The sequence below is a fragment of the Gigantopelta aegis genome, chromosome 4 (genome assembly GCF_016097555.1).
Source record: "Gigantopelta aegis isolate Gae_Host chromosome 4, Gae_host_genome, whole genome shotgun sequence".
Taxonomy (NCBI): Eukaryota; Metazoa; Mollusca; class Gastropoda; order Neomphalida; family Peltospiridae; genus Gigantopelta; species Gigantopelta aegis.
The window spans coordinates 62,778,674-62,797,491 of record NC_054702.1 but is presented as its reverse complement, the minus strand read 5'-3'; the positions used below and the strand labels follow the sequence as shown (position 1 = coordinate 62,797,491).

The window sequence follows — 18,818 nt, the reverse complement described above, 5'->3', positions numbered from 1 at the left end:
ATATTATATGGAGTAAACTGAAACTTCAACTTGGTTTGGTTAAACAAAAAAGGTTCTTTCTGTTACAAGTTGAAAAACCCCACATACGGTAGGTATGTAGGAAAGTTAAAGTTTGTTTTGTTTAACAACACCACCAGAGCACATTCATTTATTAATCAAACATTTTGTAATTTTGACATATAGTCTTGGAGAAGAAATAGGCTACATTTTTCCATTAGTAGCAAGTGATTTTTTAATATATACCATCCCAAAAACAGGATAGCACATACCACAACCTTTGATATACTAGTTGTGGTGTACTAGCTGGAATGAGAAATAGCCCAATGGTCTCACTAAAAACCATCGATCCTAGACCGACTATGCATCAAGCGAGCACTTTACCACAAGGCTATGTCCCGCCATCAGGTGTGTAGGAAAAACTATTTATTATTTAATTATTTTAAACACACTGACTGAAGAATACTGTGGTAAAAAAATATGTGGTTAAATATTTGTATAAATATATATTAAGTTAAAAAAACAACATTTATGTAAAATGCTACACTGGAAGATTAACTTTAACATTCCTTTTTCAGTGATTGCAAAGTTTTAAGTGAAAATCAATCAGATCTTACTGTCACTCTGCCTTGACCTTTGTAAGTAAACCTGACATGAACACATGTCAGTTTGTGTCCAGGCAACCATTTGCCAATTATTATAATTACATTACAGCTAATTGAGCACTTCCAGCAGTGGTGTTTGGATTGGTTGAATTAAAGGGACCTGAACATGTGATAACATTGGTTTTGATCAGATTTAAATATTATAATGATCAGTAAGACTGGATTTCGGTTAGATTTGAAACCTACATGTACCTGAGTCTAAGCGCTGTTTAGATAAGTTATTGACTTCATTTTGCTTGCTGGGATCAGGATTCAAGCTGTAATCACCAACTCTTGCATGGAGATATCCACCTGAACTGTCCATCATGGATCTTTTCAATGAACGACAAAAACAACTATGTCTTCTTCCAAATGAATATGAGCAGAACCATCAGAATGCTTCACCTATTGAAAGAACATGTTAACAGAACATAAATATATTTTTTTAGTACATCAAAACTTTGGATCTGTTAAAAGAACATACATTTTTTTTTAGAACCATCAAAAACGTTGGACCAGTTACAAGACGTTAATGGGTTTCTTAGTCATCAAAACTTTGGACTTCTAAAAATGTTTTCTTAATCATTTGTAATTAAACAATCATTCTGAGAGTACTGCTAAAGCAATACATTTAACCTTTTAATACATTTGGGCCCCCAAAAATTTCATATCTCCTAAATTCATGGGCCATAACTCTGTGAAAAATGGGTAAATGCACTAAATTGCCAAAAAAGTCAAACTTGTTCTGTAACAGACATTTTGTGAGACATTGCAAAAAACAGTCTGGAAAACAATTATTCGTATCTCCTAAGTTCAAGGGCCATAACTGTCAAAAATGGGTAAATCGACACGAATGAATGAATGAAAGTTAAACTTGATCTTTAACAGTACATCTTTGAAAGATACTTCATAATTGTTTTTAGCAAAATGATGTACAGTAGCGGATCCAGACACACACCGCCCCCCCCCCCCCCCCCCTTGAAAACCGACCATAAATTCGAGCATGTGTTCAGCTGTAAGAGGCACACTGTGTAAAAGGAAAGATCAGTCATCGCATTTGGACCCCCCACCCACCTCTTTCAGAAATCCTGTATCCGTGCATGGTGTAGCTTGATGCCTTCAAATACAGATTTAAGTTGAAAAAAAAAAAAAATCATGTGACATGATACCAACTTTAACCTTAGTGAAAAGTTGAAACATGCAAGTAAACATTACAAATTCTATCATACAATGGTTTGCTGTGACCTATAGTTCATCGGTATTATATCAAAATAATTGAGTCACATTTGTCAGATGACAATAAAAAATATTTGTTTAAACATAAAGGTTAGCCATGACTATGATTCAACTGCTGCTTTGAAACACAAATTAAAACATGAACATTTTACTGACACTACTGACACATAATATAAAATTCCACCATAAAATGAACACATATTCTAAAACTGTTGACAAAGTCTGAGTCATACATTGTATGAACTCATACGTCTACATAAATGTGTATGTACTATATTAATGCAAATTACTATAACCGTAAGCAGGGTGACTCAGGCTACCTGAAAGTTATAAAACTTTGCTGTTGAGACTGCTGTGCAACAAGGTCAACTTGACAACAATGTGCACATAGTATTCCACAGATCCACAATCAACATGGTCAGTAAAGGGTGATATCACACCTGAATCCATTTTGAAATATTGATATTGTAATGGGCTTTTATTTTAACAATTTCTGTTTTATAAACATGTGGGGGAAATTTAACAGTAATTAAAGGTAACGTATCACAGTTGTTAAAAATGTGGTTTGGACTTTTACATATGGATGTAATATTTCAACATTTGGATCTCGACAGTTTGCCAGTAAACCTGAGGCTGTCACATGGGACACTTTGAACTATATCAAATAGTGAACATGCATTCTGAGATTACTACTAAAGCAATACATGTCCCCTAAGGGACCCAATAAATTTTCTTATCTCCTAAATTAGGTAAATGGCCATGAAAGTTAAACTTGATCTGTAACAGTACATAACAAAGCTAGTATAAACAAAACTTCAGGTCAATATCTTGAAGCATTGAAGAAAAAAAGTCTTTGTTTGAAATTTGTTTGTTGGTATCTCCTACATTCGAGGTCATAACTCTGTCACAAATTAGTAACTCACTATGACAGTCAAACTTGATCTGTAACAGACATGATAAAGCTATACACCAAATTTCAGCTCAATATCTTGAGGCATTGAAGAAACAAGTCTGGAAAACAAATTTTAGTATTGCCTAATTTCAAAGGTAAAAAATGGGTAAATCACCATGAAAGTCAAACTTAATCTCTTACGGTACATGATAAAAGCTATACACAAAATTTCAGCTCAATATCACAGGGCATTGTTGAAAAAAAAACCCATCTGAAAAACTATGTGGGACAGACGGATGGATATTCAAATGGACAGACTTGTAATCTTTGAGGAAACCAGCTACATTTTTCTATTAGCAACTAGGGATCTTTTATATATTTTCCCATATATACAGGACATACCACTATTTTAATATACCAGTTGTGGGAAGAAAAACAAAACCTGACTGGTAATCCGAGTGCAACCGACAATATGGCCTGTTGTTCTTCAAGAAAGTACTTTACTGCCAAGTACATCCTACACTATTTCCGAGAAATTATCACTTACAGTGAAAAGTGGATATTAAGAACAATACAGTAATATTAAATGATAACTTGTGAGAGGTGAATATTACCAATATCTGTTAGTTTTTAATGGTCACTTGTGAGATCTGAATACAATGTATTGAGAACCTATCTTGCTGGTGCCATGTGCTGTGACCAGTTGAGTGTTGTTAATCCTCGGCCACATTCATAACAGTAATGCAAGAAAATACTAATTAATACTTTAAATTTAACATATTGGCACAGCTCATTATCAACTACTTAATAATGTCATGTTTCTAATGAAACATACAACATATTACCGAAAGTAGTATTTTATATCGAAATATTACTTTTAGAATCAAGTGTAAAAATTCTGTATTTTTCTCAATGAATGTGAAAACTGGCAAAATGTTAAGAAATGTACTGATAAATGTTCACTTAGCATATTTTTATCAATTTTCTCCCATTTCTTCTGGGAAGGGAGAAATCACTTCTACTTTTTCAATTCTAGATTAACATTAACAGTAGTTCCTAATCAATTTTTATTAGAAATATTGCTCATCAAGATTTGGACAACAAAATGTTCCCTGATTTCTATGTAAATCAAGCATGTTGTTTCTATCTTGTTACCTATGAATTTTATGGATAGAAGGTAAACAAATATACGTATTTAGTGCAGACCTTAGAAAATTGTGATTGTTTCCTTTACATATCACTCACACTAGTCTAATATGACTCTAATTTAGCGTAACCTATTTTTAATTTTCGCATTAAATTAAGAACAACTTTTACATGAATACAACTGGTTATGAAAAACGAAAATGGGTTATCTGAATTTTTGTTTTACAACTGATAAACGGATTACTCAAATTTGCAATTCTCAAAGGCCTGTAATCAATATTACAACTTTTGAACTTTAAAACCACTGTAAAACAAAAAGTAAACTAAATGTACATTGCATATATGGTTGACTGTGAGATGTTATCATTATAAACATAGTAGCCAGTGATCTAATATAAATTTACACATTATACAGGGTTTCTGCCAGAGGGTAAAACAGGAAAAATGCCATCCAATTTTTATTTTTTTGGGGTATGGCACCATACCCACATTTTTTTACAGATTTTTTTTTTTTTACCGTAGTTGACCTTAATTTTAACCAAATTAATTACTCTTGTCATTACTGTATGATTAATGTGTTGATTCAATGGAGAACAGTTCATAGCTTAACAGTAACATGATATATTTTTCTTTATAGGGGAGCCCCCCCCCCCCCCCCCCGACCCACCATCTTCAACACCCACATTCTAAAAATAATTCTGTAGCACCTTGCCATACCCCAAAAATGTCTTTCTGGCAGAAACCCTGACATTAGATACAAGTCCAAATAGAAGAGAATAATTGGAAGTAAAATGTCTACTTACGACACATACTCATCTGTTTCTTAACAAATGTTTCCTATTTGAAACAAGAACTCCGGAATAAATACACTAAACATGATTGGTGTGTAATCCAAAATATTGTCCAGACACTAGAAACATCGGAGCAATATGAAACTGTGTGAGGAAATGGGGACAACTAATTTATGACGTGTCAAGTACTGTCTCCAGTCCTATTGTGAACTTAAAGTGACCCTTGATTACTCATTCAACAGACCATGACCAACAAACCTACTAAATGAAGCCCACACAAATTATCAACATTTGAGCCATATAGTATATATTACTGTGGCAATGAAACAATAAATCTTATCACAGCAGATTATTTTAAGTTTAACAAATCTTATATTTTGTTTGTTTTTGTTTTGTTGCGTCATTTTTGTTTGTTTTGTTTTGTTTATTTTTGTTTTTTGTGAAAAGAAATAACAGTACTTAGTCCAATATATCGATCTTCCCCAAGTTCAGTCAGTGATTTTTCACCAATATTTACGACTATTTTCGAGGGGGGGGGGGGGGGGGGGGGGGGGGGAGGAGGAGGATAAGGCCTGAACTTCCACACTTGAAGGCAAAAATGTATGGGTGTTTTTTTCTACTCTGTATATAAACAAGCATTTTGAAATTACTATTAAAGCAATACATGTCCCCTACCGGGTCCAACAATTTTTCATATCTCCTAAATTCAAGGGCCATAACTCTGAAAAGTGGGTAAAAAAAAAAAGTCAGGAAAACTAATTTTCACATCTCCTAAGTTCAAGGACCATAACTCCATCAAAAATGGGTAAATCGTCATGAAAGTCAAACCTGATCTGTAACAGTACATGATGAAACTATACACAAAATTTCAGCTCAATATCTCAAAGCCTTCTGCAAAAAACATCCGGAAAACATGTGGGACAGACAGATGGATGGACTAAGATGAAACCTATAGTCCCCTCCGGTTAGACTGGTAGGGGACTGATAAAGATAAAAATATAGAGCTGTCAACCCTTAAATGTTACATTATATTACATAATATTTGAGTCCAGACTCAATCTCTAATGATGCCACATGCATACAATTTGTATGGCATTGTCATGATATTAGTGTCTCAGACTCAGTTTTATAAGTATCAATCCTGGTAACAATAGGTTTCACATATGACATTTATGATATATTTCCCTGATCAACATGTTTTAATAACTTTGAAATGTTTTGACATAAGTTAGTTAGGTATCCATTTCACAAAGTAAATAAAAAACTATTCAGACAATCCTATCATTATATGTGATTAAAGAGATGCTCACTCAAGGCTTTTGGACTGGTATGCATATTCAACAATATATAATGCACATTATTGTTTAATATCAAGTATATTATTATATTTAATTAATAAAACAATTAAATGTGACAGCTGTTATATATAATGGGCACAACCATTTTGTACCATCCCAGTGAATATGCTTTCTGGCGAGCCGGTGGTTAAGGACTTTATCAGCCATTGTGCTGTTACTGCAAAACTCTTGATTAAGTAGACTTTTCAATATAAAATCACAGAAGTGACCAATTACATAGTCCCAAAGAAAAGAACATTATCACTTGGGTATCATGAGTGGTTGTTTTTGCTCCAACGTACCAATAGGCCTAATAATATGAATTTTCTCTCTGGATTTTTTAAGAGAGAAAAATACTATAACCCCATTTCCTTCTATTAATGCAAATTGAAATATATTTATTTGAATAGTTTATTATATTATCAAGTCATTTATGTTGTTTTACAAGTCAGGTTGATGAAAGCGCGTTGTCGTAAATGACTGCTTTTGTGCTGACGTCACTTCTCCCCAAGCTAGAATTCCGGACGCAACGAACACAAAAGAAAATGGCTATCCCCACTTAGCAGGAATAATCACATTTTTTTTATTAGTGTTGGGAATCAATTGGAATTCCATCATCGGTTATAATCGGTTGGCACCAACCAATCAACTTTTGATTACACAATCAGTTAGGATTATATGAACATAAGAAGGATTTGAATAATAAGGGTCATGTACCTATTGCCGTGTTCACCGGGATCTGAAACCTACAAATGGTACATTTTACCTTTAATAACTATTTGATATATCTTTTTATCTATGTAGACATGAAAATAAACACTTAACTCAAACATATTTAAATCAATTCTAGCATCTAAATTGGAGGTACAATTACAGTTAACCTTTTCCCACACAATCGATTATGGATGTTTATAATCGATCATCAAATCGGTAGAGCCAAACCAATCAATTTTAAACTATAATCGATCTTTGGAACATCATTAAATTTTTTATTAACTATAAAATTATGTGTTTTTCATTTCTTGAAGTGCCAGTATGTGTTGGTGGTCCGGGTATTCATGTTTGAGTTTACTATCCCTTTAGGCCAGTCGTTTTTGATTAATAGGTTTACGGATCCGCCGAAGTTCATTAAAAAGTCCCGCTGGAAAAATAAAAATGCAAATCTACATTTAAAAAAAAAAAATTACCGCCGTTCTGACCAAAAATAAAAAATAAAAAAAGTAATTCAAGGGTATTTTTCCCAAAATTATACTTGTCAAATCATATTCTGTCTTTGTTAAATTATTTATTCAGAAGTACGTTGCGTTTTGACTTTGCCGTGTACTGTGCGGGTGAACAGGTGCATGGCCACCATCTTGTTGTTGTTGTTATTGATACTTGCGGAAATCAGAATTTCAAGTAGCAGAATTGAACAGTTTATCGTAGTATGTCTGTATTAACTAATTCAACATCATAAATACATATCAAAAGTATAAATCACTAAGCATCTATGTATAATACAGTATTTATATGCCTGAATGCCAAAGCAGTAAAATTACAACATGTGCAGACCAATTTCTGTTGAATCACGGTCGTTTCGCCATCAAACCATTTCGAACCCTGTGTTGTTTCGCCCTTAGACCCGTTCACCCAGGGTTGGTCCGTTCTAAAATCTTATTCGTACGGAGTCGTTTCGCCCCAAAAGTGAGTCGATTCGCCCCGATTATATATTAGTGTAATTGTTTTGAAATAACATGAATATATCCACATTAGTTATTTAAACGAGATATAAATACTGTAAAACCCGGGAAGCAGAATGGTAGTGAATGAGAAAGTACATGCAACCATAAAATCCATTTGCAACATATATGTGTGTGTGTGTGTTCATGATGAATAATCTGGATTTGAATTTTGTTTTTTTTTCCTCCGACAGAAAAAAATTGGTCAGAATTTTTTTTTTTTTTTAAATGGATCCAAAACTTTTTTTTATTTTTTTATTTCGACCACCTACATATATTTTGTGGAAAACCATTTAATAAAAAATAGGTGGCCTTAAGGTCGACATTATTGTTTAATGTCGACCTTAAGGCCACCTATTCTGAATGTACTAGTAACATCTTGACAATTCAATAAATATTTTTGGTGTAGAAATTATTTTTAAGGGCAGGAGATTTAACATCTTGAATGTGAGTGTGTGATTTTGAACATGGAAACATGAGTCTCATGGCAAAAAATGTGACAGTTAACAGCCCATCTCCCCCTCCCCTCTCCCCACTAGAAATTGTGCCTCCCACTCCAGATATCATTCCCATGGGCCTGACTTTGACTCATTACAAAAGTTGCAATATGGTTTACCGAGTAGTGTAAAATCCAGTCCAGCGAATGTTGAAGACAATCAGTGGTGACCAATCCAGCATTCGAAATAAGCACTTGTCCGTTTGTCCTGACAAGTGAAAATTTACTCGGACAAGCATAATTTACCGTAGTAGTTATCTGGCGGACAAGTAAAAAAAATTTTTTAAGAACAGTATCATATTTTTAGCAATGGTTATACTTTAAAAAAAACTAAATCAGTGGTGTCTTGTCGCAAAATGTTATACAAATATCGTGGTTTGAAAATTAAATAAACAATAGTCTTAGCTCGTGAATATTCGGAATCCTTGGAGATCGATTGAGTTTCAAATTCCCCACTCGGAATGTCTCGGCTGACATAAATGATTTATTTGATCAACAAATAATATTCGATACCAGAAGTGACCAATTACATAGTCCCAAAGAAAAGAACATTATCACTTGGGTATCATGAGTGGTTGTTTTTGCTCCAACGTACCAATAGGCCTAATAATATGAATTTTCTCTCTGGATTTTTTAAGAGAGAAAAATACTATAACCCCATTTCCTTCTATTAATGCAAATTGAAATATATTTATTTGAATAGTTTATTATATTATCAAGTCATTTATGTTGTTTTACAAGTCAGGTTGATGAAAGCGCGTTGTCGTAAATGACTGCTTTTGTGCTGACGTCACTTCTCCCCAAGCTAGAATTCCGGACGCAACGAACACAAAAGAAAATGGCTATCCCCACTTAGCAGGAATAATCACATTTTTTTTATTAGTGTTGGGAATCAATTGGAATTCCATCATCGGTTATAATCGGTTGGCACCAACCAATCAACTTTTGATTACACAATCAGTTAGGATTATATGAACATAAGAAGGATTTGAATAATAAGGGTCATGTACCTATTGCCGTGTTCACCGGGATCTGAAACCTACAAATGGTACATTTTACCTTTAATAACTATTTGATATATCTTTTTATCTATGTAGACATGAAAATAAACACTTAACTCAAACATATTTAAATCAATTCTAGCATCTAAATTGGAGGTACAATTACAGTTAACCTTTTCCCACACAATCGATTATGGATGTTTATAATCGATCATCAAATCGGTAGAGCCAAACCAATCAATTTTAAACTATAATCGATCTTTGGAACATCATTAAATTTTTTATTAACTATAAAATTATGTGTTTTTCATTTCTTGAAGTGCCAGTATGTGTTGGTGGTCCGGGTATTCATGTTTGAGTTTACTATCCCTTTAGGCCAGTCGTTTTTGATTAATAGGTTTACGGATCCGCCGAAGTTCATTAAAAAGTCCCGCTGGAAAAATAAAAATGCAAATCTACATTTAAAAAAAAAAAATTACCGCCGTTCTGACCAAAAATAAAAAATAAAAAAAGTAATTCAAGGGTATTTTTCCCAAAATTATACTTGTCAAATCATATTCTGTCTTTGTTAAATTATTTATTCAGAAGTACGTTGCGTTTTGACTTTGCCGTGTACTGTGCGGGTGAACAGGTGCATGGCCACCATCTTGTTGTTGTTGTTATTGATACTTGCGGAAATCAGAATTTCAAGTAGCAGAATTGAACAGTTTATCGTAGTATGTCTGTATTAACTAATTCAACATCATAAATACATATCAAAAGTATAAATCACTAAGCATCTATGTATAATACAGTATTTATATGCCTGAATGCCAAAGCAGTAAAATTACAACATGTGCAGACCAATTTCTGTTGAATCACGGTCGTTTCGCCATCAAACCATTTCGAACCCTGTGTTGTTTCGCCCTTAGACCCGTTCACCCAGGGTTGGTCCGTTCTAAAATCTTATTCGTACGGAGTCGTTTCGCCCCAAAAGTGAGTCGATTCGCCCCGATTATATATTAGTGTAATTGTTTTGAAATAACATGAATATATCCACATTAGTTATTTAAACGAGATATAAATACTGTAAAACCCGGGAAGCAGAATGGTAGTGAATGAGAAAGTACATGCAACCATAAAATCCATTTGCAACATATATGTGTGTGTGTGTGTTCATGATGAATAATCTGGATTTGAATTTTGTTTTTTTTTCCTCCGACAGAAAAAAATTGGTCAGAATTTTTTTTTTTTTTAAATGGATCCAAAACTTTTTTTTATTTTTTTATTTCGACCACCTACATATATTTTGTGGAAAACCATTTAATAAAAAATAGGTGGCCTTAAGGTCGACATTATTGTTTAATGTCGACCTTAAGGCCACCTATTCTGAATGTACTAGTAACATCTTGACAATTCAATAAATATTTTTGGTGTAGAAATTATTTTTAAGGGCAGGAGATTTAACATCTTGAATGTGAGTGTGTGATTTTGAACATGGAAACATGAGTCTCATGGCAAAAAATGTGACAGTTAACAGCCCATCTCCCCCTCCCCTCTCCCCACTAGAAATTGTGCCTCCCACTCCAGATATCATTCCCATGGGCCTGACTTTGACTCATTACAAAAGTTGCAATATGGTTTACCGAGTAGTGTAAAATCCAGTCCAGCGAATGTTGAAGACAATCAGTGGTGACCAATCCAGCATTCGAAATAAGCACTTGTCCGTTTGTCCTGACAAGTGAAAATTTACTCGGACAAGCATAATTTACCGTAGTAGTTATCTGGCGGACAAGTAAAAAAAATTTTTTAAGAACAGTATCATATTTTTAGCAATGGTTATACTTTAAAAAAAACTAAATCAGTGGTGTCTTGTCGCAAAATGTTATACAAATATCGTGGTTTGAAAATTAAATAAACAATAGTCTTAGCTCGTGAATATTCGGAATCCTTGGAGATCGATTGAGTTTCAAATTCCCCACTCGGAATGTCTCGGCTGACATAAATGATTTATTTGATCAACAAATAATATTCGATACCATTCGTATTTAAAAACTTCTTTTTTTTTAAATGAAGTAGTTATCTGTTTACCACAAATGTGAAAGTCAGTTCTCCTTTGATTTATGTGTATTACTGATTATATCATCGATAATGTGATAAAAAAAAAATCCTGTTAGACGGGTTAATCTATGATTAAAAAACATATCTGTTAATATTTATCATTTTATTATTTAGGTGTAAGTTATATTTACATATATCTCTTCAGTGAATTTTATGAAATAAGTTACTTAAAAATAATTGTGTATGACAAAACAAAATTACGATCGATCAACAAACTCGTGAAAAGGTGGGATAAGCCCGATCACGTGGTTTCTTGTTGATTTGTTATCAGAACAAGTCTGGAAATAAAAGGCCCTTTCTATATAAATAAAAAAGATAAAATATGGCTCGTCTCCCCACCATAGAGATTGTGACCATCTCCCACTCCAGATATCGTTCCTACGGGCCTAAATAAGCTTCTAGTCATGGATGTTGCCCTGTACAAATGTGTCATTTGCCAAGCTTTGATAAACAAAAACTTAATTTATATCAAGAGTATTTCTGTGTTGAAGCAGTGCGATGTAGTACATTTTAAAATGCATATTTAAAGGTGGGTTGTTTTTGTTTTTTTACCATATCATGCACATGCTTATACTTGAAACTGTTCCGTGGAAAAGTTTTCCATGTCTATCAATAGACCCGAGGTATCCCAATGCATTGCGAATGGCTCAATGACCTACGCATCCTTTAAATGAATGTTTTGGCCTATCCTTCTAAACTGAACAGTAGATGAATCATATAGTTCCATTGTGTTTATTTAATATAAATTGTATGTCTGACACCGCACGGACCCACAGGTAGCAGTCATCATTTATGGCAGAATATTACCTTGGACGAGGCTCCGGGTTAGCTGTCACTCTACGGTACCTTTACTTCAGCTTGTGTTGCATTTTTGACAAATGTCAATTAAGCATCTAAAGTTAAATGGAAGCATTTATTTTGAAGTAAGTAAAGTGCACATTAGTCAGTATGGTTATCACTAGCTTTGTTATTATAAAGTTATTTGAGTTGCGACCGTGATTGGAATTAGTTTAGATCTTGTACGCCTTTCTGCAGTGACCGGACAATCATGAATTTTATTTTTTAGTTGTTATGTTTTTAACGTGTCTTTAACAAAGTAAATACTTCGGCTTGGATTCGTGGAAAGATGTCGAAAGTATTTTATTTTCAAATGAAATTGCAACATGTCAAAAGTTTGACAAAACGTCAACTTGTTTGATGATGAAAACGCACCCTGACCTCCCAAGCTATGTGCTTATAAACTGCATCAATTTAACCACATTTGATTGTAGTTGTTATTTGACAGTTTTATTACTTTATTCATATTTAATAGCTCTGCACAGAATACAACAAAGACTTTTAAAGCCGCACACCCTAGTTCCATCCAGCGAAAATAAATTATAATTTGGTTAATCTACAAACCTGTAACACACTTAGATCACGTTTTTATCAAATGGAGTGAAAAAGCAGGTTTTATATCGATAAATACCATGGGAATCCCCATGTCCCAATTGCTTGAAATAATTTTGAAAGTTAGTATTCTGAGGTCACAACAATGCCTACGTCACGACAAATTTCACAGACTTGGGGTGCGTTCGTTTCAACTCTCCTGGACATGTTCCAACTGTTCTGTCCTGGTTGTATCCCCTCTCCAGATATCGTAAGACTTAGCAAAATTATTGGTTTTAAAGGTTTGTAACGTTTTGTATTGAGACACTTACTTGTCTGAACTTTATTGTTACTGAAAATGTTCACGAACTGTGAAGAAAAATCTAACAAATGAACAACAACAAATCGGATGTTGATTGCGCGAACCGTGCACGAGAAAACAAACCGAATAAAACGATAAATGCAAAAAATGCATTTCGTGGTTTTACAAACATCAGGATTACCAAAAAGCACTTCAGGTGAATGGAAATGTGTATTCTAAATAATAAAATGTAAGTAAAGTGCAATTTTATTTGTGAAAAATGGGGTTTAATAGCGAAAAACAACGCTGTAATGGTTAACAAATAGCCGTAACTAGGGTGTGTCCCTTTAAGTCAATTCCCCTGTAAACTTATTTGGGCCCAATTTGTTTAGAGGAGATTCACTGCATCATGTAAACTAGTAGTAGTACGTACTAGTATACATAACAGTACATGATTACTAAAGGACAGCAGTAACATTATTTTAACATTTGGTGAGTCACATTTTCATTTATAATAGGTTATTTCGACAAGCACCGCCAAACAATTATTTCCAGGCCTTCAGCTGAAAGTGAAAGTTGAAAACCAGTGACGTGTTCTGAATGGAATGTACTCAAGAACAATTTAACTGTTTTCATTGAATCCTAAACAAAAACACTAATTTTTTATGACTTTTGTTTCACACTGAAACTATCTCGACTGTAAAAAAATTCTACAATTTGTTGCAGTTATCTGAGTCACAAAATTAGATGCAATCTGAAGTGAAGAGTAACAAGCGAATTGGTTTAAAAAGAAAAGCCAAGGGCTTTAACTTTTCCTTCTGCATCCACCTCCTGTCCTGCATACATGGACAAGTGAAAATATTGGTGGACAAAAAGATTTTGTGGTATACTTGTCTGGTGGACAAGTTAATTTGTTTTATTTCTATCACTGCAATCATAATGACCCCGCATCATATTGTCCCCGCGTAAGAAGGAAGCTGTGCCTTAAATAAACAAGTAAACGGGGTAAATAGAAACATCAAAGAATTAGCGTTATTGGGCATTAAATCCTCAAAACAGACAACAATTAAATTTTAAATGTCTTGTCTCTAATGTTTGGTGTTAGTGAGTGGGATACCTGCGACGATATGACTGGTAACCGAATCAACTGACTGAGGACCGAGTTTGACATGGTCTGTGGTATAAGGCCATTAGGGGATTCACATCCCGGTACAGTCTCCTACCCAAAAAGAGTTTAAGGACTCCATAGGACAAAACCAATAATAGGTTAGGTAAACTGACTTCTCTGTCACCAACCACAAATACACAATCCTGGACAGAGCCAAGATAGTTGAGATGCGTGCCCATGACAGCGTATTTGAACCTTACCGGTAATAGGCACAAAAAGGTAATAGGTCGTTTCGCCCCTATGACTAGATCACCCGTGTCGTTTCGACCCGAGTCCATTCGTACCAATAACTGAGTCGGTTCGCCCCCATGTAGGGTCGTTTCGCCCTAATTTTTATTTTGTTAATAAAATATTTATTCATTGATTTATTATATCTAGATAAAAAGTAATGTTTAATTTTTTTTTTCTTCTTTTCTTTTCAGGCTGAAACATCTGCTGGAAATAAAACAATTCCTTTCTTTGTTTTTATTTGTTCCATCTTTTTTATGGTAGGCCTAGTGGGTCTAATATAATAATTTAAAATAATTTTTTAACATATTACACTGCATGCAGGACATACACATACAATAAATCGAGGATAATAAACGAGTTTCCAGTTATTATCAAATTTATGTCAAGAGTGAAATAATTTTCAGTTGTCATGAACTTTAGTTGTGGCTCATGAACACAGTATTATAAACAAAACAAAACAAATTAGACTAATAAATATAAAATCGACTCACTTTTGGGGCGATTTAGAACAAACCAACCCTGGGTGAACGGGTCTAAGGGTGAAACAACACAGGGTTCGAAATGGTTTTAGGGCGAAACGACCCAGATTCCACAAAAATAAGTATAAATGAAATGTAATCAGTTTGTGCCCAGGACAGGCGTACACTACAAAAGCTTGCTCTGAATGTGCACCTTAATTCTCTTGAATTGAACTGAATTGAAGGTAGGGCTTTCCTTTGTACTGTCACGTATAATAAAGAACATTATAATTACTAGTTCACCAAGGTAAATGTCTACGGTCCGTTTTTTAACATTTTGACATTTACTGGAACTCAGCAATAAACATCACAATAATAAATATCGTGCCGGAGACGTTTATCTTGATGAACTATATAATTACTTATCATAAATACCGATACTATATAAATAATAAATAGAGTTAGGGTTAGTGACAGTGCCAAAGGAAAGTCCTTCCGAATTGAATTGACATAGTGGGCGGCAGATATATCCGACAACAACTAGCACTAGTACAAGTGAATTGTCCACACACTTTCTTAGAAAGTGTCTACGTCCGTTTCGACTACTAGAACTAGCACATGACGACAACGGCCCACGGGGTACCAACGTAATCCGGTTACGAGATAATAAAATAGTGGTCATACGTGGAAATCGAACGAACATTCAGGTCTTAAGCGAAAATATGAAACAGCTTATTCGATTCCTATAAAGAAAGTAAAATAAAATAAACATTAAGCATACAACATACATATTATGACAGCTGGAAGAACAGAATCCACAACAAACAGTACACCAGACTGCATGCACGAAAGTTCATTGGCCAATGGCGATGCCACGCAAGCGCAAATGCTATTTCAGTTTCTATATTATTTCCGATGTAAACAAAACATGGGAACATGCCGATGAGATAAAAGCAAAAATGCTCAGTGCATAATAAAAGTAGGCCTTAATCGGCCGAGACGTAGCCCAGTGTTAAAGAGTTCGCCTGATGCGTAGTCGATCTAGGGTCGATTCCTGTTGGTGCGCCAAATGGACAATTTATCGTTCCAGCCAGTGCTCCACGACTGATCAGGGTTTCTGCCAGAGGGTAAAACGGGTATGGCGCCATACCCAAATTGTTTTGCAAATTTAATTTTTTGCAGTTAACCTTTTAACAAAATTAATTACCCTAAAATTCTAACCCTAAAATTCTAACCCTAAAATTAACCCATTTTCTTTCTGCAGAGGCCCCCATACCTCCTGTTTGACTGTGGTTTTATTCAATTTCAAAGCGCCATACCCAAATATGGCAGAAACACTGCTGATGTAACAAAGGCCGAGGTATGTACTACCCTGTCTAAGGGATAATGTATATAAAATAGTTCTTGCTGCTAATAAATCGAAAAGAGTAGCCCATGTAATGGTAGCTCGATACGAGTCACCACCAGCCCTACCCTTATATTGATAAAGGCAATCTGATTAAAATTAGCTCTCTACTGGCCTACACTCAGGTAGGCCTAATAGTAATTAACAAGTGGAGCTAATTTTAATTAGATTGGATAAGGGGAGGATTGGAGGTGACAGCAGGTCTTCTATTTCATTGTTTCAATGATCATTATAACCAGCCATGGGCGGGACGTAGCACAGTGGTTTTTAACGCGCTCGCTTGATGCACGATCTGTCAGATCGATCCCCGTCAGTGTATCCATTGGGTTATTTCTCGTTCCATTCAGTGCACCACGATTGGTATATCAAAACCTGTGTTATTCTGTCTGTGGGACGGTGCAATGGAACAATGTAGCAGGTTTCCTCTCTAAGACTAGCAGAGGCGGATTTTTTTTTAGGTAAGGGGGGGGGGGGGGGTCCGAAGCAATATGTAGGCCTAAATGTTTATGATTTGAAATTATAAATTTTACGTAGACATCAATTTAGATCTACGTGATAGGGTTGTTGTTTTTTAGCCGGTGTGTGTGTGTGTGTGTGTGTGTGTGTGTGTGTGTGTCAGAATTACCAAGTGCTTGACATCCAATAGTCGATGATTAATAAATCAATGTTCTAGTGGTGTCGTTAAACAAAAGAAACTTTAACTTTTTAACCATACGCCCAATGCGGGTACCAGAGTAATCGGGCTACCTAAGTTGATGATCCATATAATCTAAGCCACCCCAGAAATGGACCTGTTAGCCTACTTGTGAGGACCTAGGGGTGGAACGTAGCCCAGTGGTAAAGTGCTCACTTGATTCGCGGTCGGTCTAGGATTGATCCCCGTCGATGGGCCCATTGGGCTGTTTCTTGTTTCAGCCAGTGCACCGCGACTGGTATATCAAAGGCTGTGGTATGTGCTATCCTGTCTGTGGGATGGTGCATATAAAAATCCCTTTCTACTAATGGAAAAATGTAACGGGTTCCTCTCTAGATACTATTTCTCGCTCCAGCCAGTGCATAACGACTGGTACATCAAAGGCCGTGGTATGTGATATCCTGTCTTTGGAATGGTGCATATAAAAGATCCCTTGCTGCTAATCAAAAAGAGTAGCCTATGAAGTGGCGACAGCGGGTTTCCTCCCTCAATATATGTGTGCCGTGGTCCTTAACCATATGTCAGACGCGATGTAACTGTAAATGAAATGTGTTGAGTGCGTCGTTAAGTAAAACATTTCCTTCCTTCCTCGCTAGATAAGACTATGTAAAATATAGCCAAATGTAAATGTGTAACATCCAATAAACGATGGTTGATAAATCAATGTTCTCTAGTGGTGTCGTTACACAAAACGAAGTTTGATAAACCACTTCTTCAGGAAATCTCTTTAAAGGCTGAATTACAGTGGTTGGCTTTTGATTATAGGTGCACTAGAACGAATACTCTGACATTTAGACAGTTATGACGCTCTCATTAGTCAGAGAATTTAATATACATGTATGTCAAAACTGCGCAATCTCTGCCTACCAAACGGTAGTCAAACATTTCCGCTATAATATAACAACAATCCTATGTTTGACGTTAAATACCTTAATTTAATGTATATCAAAACTGCGCAATCTGTGCCTATCGAACGGTAATCAAAGATTCCCGCTGTAATATTAATAGCATAGCAATAATCCTATGTTTGACGTTAAATACCTATGCATCGACCATTTTCGATCTCCCTAATAACAAAAATGTTCACATATTAATCACTAATATATACATTACAAGAAGAAACCCGTCGGTTCTACGTATATAACCGGAATATTATTGAAAGGGGGCAGTTTTAATATATACTGATGGAAAGAAATAAGAGAACACATCAAATTGTAGACCAAATTTAATTCACTACTAGCATAGTAATGTCTGTATTTTATACCAAGTTGTAATGTGGGATTGAATGTCTGTAGTGTTGATGCTATCTGTGTGATCCTTTATTTATTTCCATCAGTATATAATACATTATTCTCTGATGATAATAAGAGTGTCATTTATAACTGTCCAAATGTGTGTCTTGCTCTCTTACGGCCAGAGTACTCGGGGTGCACATATTACTATACGGTAAAATTGAACGATCTGACACTTGCATATATACATGTAAAAGTGATCATTAGTCTGAAATAAATAGGACCACAGAGCTCGAAATAAAATGTGGCCTGCTGAACATTATTTTTGATGAATAGTAGGCCAAAATTATTAAGAAATATGTCCTGCTAAGAAAATATATGACCTGCTGAAAATGAAATACCACCAGGTAAAGGCAAGGTTTGGGACAGTGTGTGGAAAATGAGGACTTCTGAGATGTTATGTATTTCACACCATTATTGAATTACATTATAACACAATCACAAGTAAACAGCAGATGCAATAATTCATCATTGAAAAGGGGTGTTGTCAAGTGCATACAAAAGACTCCTTACGGCAGTGGGTTTTCTCTAAAGAAATATGTC

The 18,818-nt window shown here is 34.9% G+C and overlaps 1 protein-coding gene across 4 annotated transcripts in view; it reads right to left on the bottom strand.

Moving 5' to 3' along the window:
• The window catches only part of LOC121372168, a 35,383-nt gene extending 19,495 nt beyond the window's left edge, over positions 1 to 15,888 (bottom strand). The window contains exons 1-2 of one of the 4 annotated variants that reach the window (XM_041498447.1): positions 15,673 to 15,888; positions 855 to 1,046 (exon numbers count right to left, since the gene is read on the bottom strand). In XM_041498447.1, coding sequence (XP_041354381.1) covers positions 855 to 969 — 115 coding nt within the window. In that variant the 5' untranslated portion in view covers positions 970 to 1,046; positions 15,673 to 15,888. Of the gene's footprint in view, positions 1 to 854; positions 1,047 to 4,718; positions 4,924 to 15,672 lie in introns of those variants that run through there. The other 3 variants (XM_041498445.1, XM_041498446.1, XM_041498448.1) reach the window with 3 other exon arrangements.
• Between the last annotated feature and the right edge of the window lie 2,930 nt (positions 15,889 to 18,818).